We start from the raw sequence: 7761 nt of genomic DNA on the forward strand, positions 1-7761 counted from the left end.
GGGGTTGGGTGGGCCAGCCCTTGGGGCATGGACCCAACCCACAACAAACACCATCATTTAAGGAAAGACCGATGGAGGTGGGTACGGTGGGTGGGCCGCCCAAGGTGGGCCCGGCCCAACCAAACTTTAATTTAAAAAAAAATTATTTGTAAAATTAAAAAAAAAGATTCGATGTATAAAAAAGGAGGAGGCGATGTTTGACTACCCAACCTCCTCCCTATTAATTGGACTCCTTAACCAACTCAGCGAATCACCAAATTGGGAAAATTCGCCGGTGATATTTTATTTAAATACAGTTTGTCAGTGCGCCCAGGGAAGAGGAGGCAATGCATGCAATTCGAGCCAAAATTTTGCAGGAGGGCCAAATTTTCACTTTGTCAGATTTTGATAAATTTTATATGGTTTCAGCACTTCTCGATGCCACGAACGCAATGGAGTTGTCTGTTTCTCCATTAGAGTTCTGCATTTTTAAGCCATTTTTTAGTATGGAGGTGGAACCATGACTGCTGTAGAAACAGGGAGCAGAACCATGATCCTTGAAATTTTCCCGAGGAGATAATTTTTCTCCATGTCGGAATATAGTCAAGTTTACGGTTGCTTTTCATGGTTTTTCGTAGGGATCGCAATGGCGAGGTCAGGTTTACCTTTTGAGTTGCATATTTCCAATCCACCCATGGAGCATAATCTTTGAGGAATCTAGGGGAAATCTAAGAGATTCCTTGAGCCTCAGATTCTCAATTTCTCAGAATTTAGAAATTTGACAGTGGATTTTACACTATTCGACACCACAAATCTGATGGTGCGTTTAGATTTTTAATTTTATCATTCTATTCTTCAGCCATTATTCTAAGTGGAGTGCAAGTGTCAGCATTCAGCATGCGAGCAATCATTCCATGAGATTCGACGTAGTGAGGTTGATGGTACGACCAGCATCAGCAGTTTGACATCCGCTTCTACAGATGGCCCCTAGTTGTGAGGTATATGCAGTGTGTTCATGTACTTATTTTTCTATGCATTATGCTGCACATATCCCTAGTTGATTTTTGATGTGGGATCATGTTTCTTACTTGATTTCATGATTCCTGCTTGATGTGATGCGAAATCATCTGTGTGATGTACTTGTTGTCATGATTCATCATGTTGTGTTTTGAGATCCTTTTGTTGTATGTTGTTGGGATACTCATGTGTCATCATGCATGTTTGCATTAAGATCCCTTTTATGCCATGTTGGCGCGATGCTCATCATGCATGAGTTTTGTGTCATACTGATAGGAGTCCTTTTAACTAAGAGTTCCTATAGCAGAACATCTCCTGGAGCCACTCCTGCTTGAGGGAATTTTCTTTGCATGATCACGACATCATCTCTTTTGTACATCATCACTATTGACAACACTTAATGCATACCCCTACACCATCTTGACACCGGGGCCCGGAGATGTAGTCCCTCTTGGACGAACTCCGTTATCAACGACTTATGTTTTCATGTGTTGATGATTGTTCCTCTTCTTTACAACATGCAGATGTATTCACTTATGTTCTTTTAAAAAATGCAATTTAACACATCATGAAAGTAAAAGGTCTTGGAAGGGTCCTTCGTCACACCCGAAACTGGATTAGGAAGAGAGGGAGAGAAGGGGAAGGGAGACAGAGAAGAGGAAGTGAGAGAGAGAAGGGGAAGAGAGAGAAAGAGAGGGAGAGGAAAAGGGAGGGAGAGAGAGTGTATGCATTTGGGGTGAGATAGAGAGACAAAGAAGGAGAGAGAGGGGGGGAGGGCTAGAGAGAGAGCGATGGGGGAGAGAGGGAGGGGCGTGGGGCTAGAGAGAGAGATGGGGGAGAGAGGGAGGGGGGTGGGGCTAGAGAGAGAGATGGGGGAGAGAGGGGGGGGATACAATGTTATTCACTGAAATAGATGCATTGATTTCAATGTAGATGTTGATTCCTAATCTTATTTGATTGATTGCACTAGATGCATTTCTTTCAATGTAGTTGTGGATTTCTAATTTTATTTGATTGCTTGCACTAGATGCATTGATTTAAGTGTAGATGTTGATTGTTAATCCTATTTGATTACTTGCACTAGATGTATTGATTTAAGTCTAGATGTTGATTTCTAATTTTATTTGGTTGCTTTCACTAGGTGCATTGATTTCAGTGTAGATGCTGATCTCTAATTCTATTTGAATGCTTGCACTAGATGCATTGATTTCACTGTAGATGTTGATTTCATATTTGATGTAATGGCTTCATGAAACTGTAAAATATTGTAATTGACTACATTCTAATTATTCTCATTTTCCATCATTCAACATTGTTACTCACTTTGCCTTCAAACAAGATAATAGAAAACAACTACCTTTGAAACTCACTTGGGGTTTAACACTCCATAAGTCACAATGATTGATTTTGGAGAAAACTACTATTAATATTGGAGAGCAAGAGAGACAAGGTATGATGTCTACTACAATAGATCGAGTTAAAATTTTGAATGGTCTACGATTTACCACCCTTTTCATATGATCCATATGAAAAGATCCCAAAACTAGTGTGTGACAATAAGAATAGTAGAAGAAACTAGTTTGAGATAAATCACAATAAAGGCTATTTGTAAGTGATTGCATTCAAGTATTAGTCACATTTTTTATCATTCAATTGTTACTTTGCATTCAATTTTTTTATTTCATCATTTTTCATCATTCAAGTTATTAACAATCTCTATCATAATTGAGCAAATTTAAAATTAAAATGACTATATTAATCTTCAACATATTTAACATATTTAAAATGATTAGAATAATTAGATGTTCAACAAGACATATTTAGCATATTTACAATGATTAGAATAATTAGATGTTCAACAAGTTTGCCATGGCCGCATACAATGAAACCATCTTAGATCCATCTTAATCTCATATCTATTAAGCATTGAGAGGGATCAAATCTCTCGAGGTGCGAACCTTTCCTCAAATTGTGCACTAGAAAAAGAGGTTTATAACATGGATCTAAGTTGGTGTAACATGTGAGACGTGTATAAAAAGTTCAATGTTTAGGGTGGATGCTCCACCCATCCTCATGAACACTTCAATGTTTAGGGTGGACACTCCACCCATCCTCATGAACACATAAAGCTTTTTTTTAGAAGAAAAGGTGTATGACCATGTCAAATAGAGTGATTGGTTAACTACTATTTGTAGTGAAACTTTAGGAATAAGATTTTTTTTAATAATTAATTATTAAAATTAAGATTAAAAGAAGAAAAATGTTAGGAAATTTTAATTTGTAGTGAAACTTTAGGAATAAGATTTTTTTTAATAATTAATTATTAAAATTAAGATTAAAAGAAGAAAAATGTTAGGAAATTTTAATTTGTAGTGAAACTTTAGCAATAAGATTTTTTTTAATAATTAATTATTAAAATTAAGATTAAAAGAAGAAAAATGTTAGGAAATTTTAAAATTAAAACAAGAAAAATATAAAGAGGTTTTTGTTAAATATTAAAAATTAAAACTTTAAATTTAGATTGATTAGATTGAGAGGTTAGATTTAATAAAGGAAAAAAGAGTAAAGATTATCAGTGCACCATAATTAAAATAATATTTATTATTTAATTAGAATAATTAATTTATTTAAAATTATTTAAAATAAAAGTTTACGAAGATAGTTTAATTAGCATTACCATGCTATAAAGTATTTGAATTTCATAAATAAACTATGAAATTCAGGGTTTAAGTCACCACTAACAAAAATATTTAATTTAATTTATTATAAATTATTGATTAATTTAAATTTAAATTTAAATTTTTAATATAAAATAAATCATTATGGAAAAAATTATTGAAAATTAAAATTTTATAAACCAAATGAATTATCAATGCACCAAACACTGAAGTTCAAAACCCATGGAATTAAAATTTTGTTAGATTATTTTTTGATTTTCTCATAATTAAAAATTTGGTTGGATTAATTTTTATTTTTTCATAAAAATTTTGTGATTCTAAATTTTGACAAGATTTTCAAATGTGTTTTTAAATATAAAAATAAATTCAAACATCTTGAAAAATCACAAAATATTCACACCGGATAAACTAAATGAAAAAAAATCCCATTCTGCGATTTTATTTGGCAAAACGAGAATGGCTTATGACCGAGTGCATCCTTTACCTCCTGGAGAATTCCTCGGTTGGTCAAAGTCTCTAACCGCTAATATGAAAAGTAATTCTAATCTACAATCCACATTAAACAGATGCCATCGATCCATGCCACAGCCAACCAACCAATAGGAGCCTAGACTTCTGTTAATATAACTCAGAGCAAGGATTCCAGATCCAATCATCTCCTCTCTGACAATCGATTCCTTTTCGATATTTCCGCTGAGATCCATGATCTCTTATTTTCTCTTTTGATTGAAGCGTTCCCATGTCATCTAGGTTCATATTTTCTGTTTCTCGCAACTATGGCTCCAAAGGCAGGCAAGAAAGCCGATGAGAAGAAGCCCGTCACAGAGAAGTCCCCTGTTGCAGAGAAGAAGCCCGCTCCTAAGGTCGAGAAGAAGCTTCCAAAAGAAGGCAGAGAGAAGAAGGGCAAGAAGAAGCACAAGAAGAGCGTTGAGACGTACAAGATCTATATCTTTAAGGTTTTGAAGCAGGTTCACCTAGATATCGGCATTTCTAGCAAGGCCATGGGGATAATGAACAGCTTCATCAACGATATCTTTGAGAAGTTAGCGAGCGAGTCATCGAAATTTGCCCGCTACAACAAGAAGCCCACCATTACATCTCGCGAGATTCAGACCGTTGTAAGGCTGGCGCTTCCAGGGGAGCTCGCCAAGCACGCCGTCTCGGAGGGTACCAAGGCGGTGACCAAGTTCACCAGTGCCTGAATTTGATATTGTTCTTGTATTTAAATGCGATGGCTTTTTTTTACCGCCGTCCCTACAATGAAACTTTTGTCCTTGCCTTTAGGGGTTAATTGGTTCAGTATCTTGAGTAACTGCTCTGTAACAGTTTGTTGTTTTCTGGATTCTCTGTACGGGCCATTTTAAGCTTTTTTTTGTGATAAGGTCGTTTACTTCTATTTCGAAATTCATTTGTCATGCTTTTCCAACTTGGTTTAAAGCAGTTAAGCTATTAAACTATTGGCTTTCAGTGGCAATCAGTTCATTGAATATGTGTGAATATGTTAGGGATTCTGTTTGGGTAATTGAATGCAATTTAGTTCCATGTTTTGTGAATCATTGCTATTAGAAATTGTCTATGAGAGGATGTCCTTCGCATATGCTTTGAAAACTGATTAATGAAATTGATGCCATATCTTAGTTGGGTTTTATCAGGTTTGATTTTCACATAGTCAAGATTTTTATCATAAATTAATTTGCTAAAATATATATATATTGCTGTTAGAAATTGTTATCCATGAGAGGGTGTCCTTTGCATATGCTTTGAAAACTGATCAATGAGGTTGATGCCATATCTTAGTTGGGTTTTTAATCAGGTGCAGGGTCTTTATGTCTAATGAAAATTGTTGATGGGATTTTCATAGTGTATATATATATATATATATATTCCAATTTCCAATTTATTTGTATGCAATTGGATTTTAGCAAAGTTAAGATTGTCATTATGAAATTAATTTAATTAGAGTTTTATATATATATATATATATATATTCCAATTTCCAATTTATTTGTATGCAATTGGATTTTAGCAAAGTTAAGATTGTCATTATGAAATTAATTTAATTAGAGTTTTTAATAAAGACTTTCACAATTATTTATATTTATTTTTTGTGATGTATTTGTGTATTTACATAGAGTTTTGTTTGTTTGTAAGTAATTTTTTTTTTTTGGTTTATTTGGGTAAATAAGAAACATTCTATTGCATTATGTGAATCAGAATAACATGGAAAATATCAACATAGGCTTTGAACTCTGTAAAACATGATTGGCCTATGAGAGGCCAACTACCACTCTTCTAGTACATAGATAAGAAGAACAACATCCACCATGGACATCACAACAAGAACCATTACAAATAGTGAACACAACAACATTAGAACCATCACCAACAATTGAACACAACAAGAACCATGACAACTAGTGAACACAACAAAATATAATTGCCACCAATAATGATTGCTAGTGCTAACACCAAGTGAAATAAGCTAGGAACCACATGGTTGGCCATGCCAAATTACCAAAAAATTGTCCATTATCATACATTAGTATAACCATTAGAGGAATTGTGATAATGAAGTAGACTATAGAGCTCTAGAAGCTCCCCTAAATGTTGTGTGAACATGACTAGTGCTCAAGATGTGAAATTGTTCCAACATCCAACCAAAAGAGCCACCAGAGACTATTGAACTAAAGTTAGCACCATACCTTACATTCTAAAAAAAGTAAGACTTAAAATCTAGAAAATCCTCTAATTAATCTAACATAGGATTTGAAGGGTTTGGGGAGCTACCAAATAGAAATTTGGTAGGGTCTCTTGGAGGGTTAGTGAGATCCCTAGAATTGGAATTTGATAGTAGAGTTTTCTCCACTTGACATAGATGAGCATCCAAATCATTAACTTTGAATCTTGCATTTTTGGGAATTTGCTTGTTGTCTTCCAAACTAGAGAACACGTTGCAGATATTAATTTGGTTGTTTTTCATAACTAACGAAAATAAAGAGTCCAATTGTAGCCTTGTAGCCAAGGAATTCAAGAAAATTAGTTGTTTTTTCTCATTTTATTAAGTTTTGGAAGCCTTAGCAAATTTTCTTTTGCAACCTTCGAGTTCTAGAAATAGGGGTGGTCCCTAAATTCCTTGGCTTCTATTAATAGAATATCCTTATGCACCTTTAGGGGTACAACACTAAAGAAAGAAGCGAGTCACTTGCAAATTGATTACTCCATTTTCCCCTAATAGGATGACCACCAGCTTGGCAATTTAACATATGTTGGTGGGGAACCATGACCTTGAATGCCAAAAGACTATGCAAACATTGAACTAAAGAGCCACACCTTAGAATCATTAACCAAAGGACAAATTAGTAACTTGTTAATGGAATAGGCAAGAGCATTGTCCCTGAAAAACCAAATTAGAGGCCATAGTACAATAGCTAACCACTGATGAATGAGCTCAAGTTGTAGAGACCTAATCCAAGTAATAGTTTGTGCAAAAAGAAGAGGAGGTAATACCCAATTTTCCTTGACGTGACCCTAAAATTCTAGCAACCAATACTCAAACCATTGTGACAACACAACAAAGGATGAAGATTCCAAATAGAAACTCCTAACCACCAATAATTGAGACCATGGTGGAAAATACAAACAAAAATAACTCAGAAACCAACATACGAAATGAAATTACACCCATTGAAGCACCAAGGTCCAAGACTCAACTAAATTGAAAAGTGCCTAGAATACCAACACTAGACAAGGGTATGAGATACTTGAGAATTGATACTCCACAAGATGTGAATTTGATAGAACTTCCTTTGATTCAAAACTAGCCCTAGCTTTGTAGAGTGCAAGAACAACATGAGATACATTGGTTCCCTGCTCAAAACACCATGGATAGTAGACAAGAGATGAAAACTCCTTGAATTGCTACCATGATTGACACTACATGGGAGATATATCGTACACCATAGTCGATACCATTAAAATTTTGTTACAGATGATTGTGAAACCATAAGCATGGGGGTGGGTGGCCTACGTCACCTCCATTGTAGCTCACAGTTCTTCTCCACCTCACACCCATGTATTTAACATAAGG

The 7761-nt window shown here is 34.9% G+C and overlaps 1 protein-coding gene across 1 annotated transcript; it reads left to right on the forward strand.

Annotated features, from left to right (window-relative positions):
• The first annotated feature begins 4450 nt into the window (after positions 1-4450).
• LOC149159386 (histone H2B.4-like) lies at positions 4451-4876 on the forward strand. Its single transcript, XM_089434286.1, has one exon. It carries the CDS (start codon positions 4451-4453, stop codon positions 4874-4876), a length of 426 nt encoding a protein of 141 aa, XP_089290412.1.
• The last annotated feature ends 2885 nt before the right edge of the window (positions 4877-7761 follow it).

This window comes from Pinus tabuliformis, chromosome 5_2, assembly GCF_031772625.1.
Source record: "Pinus tabuliformis cultivar Carrire ecotype Pingquan chromosome 5_2, CPIR1, whole genome shotgun sequence".
Lineage (NCBI taxonomy): Eukaryota > Viridiplantae > Streptophyta > Pinopsida > Pinales > Pinaceae > Pinus > Pinus tabuliformis.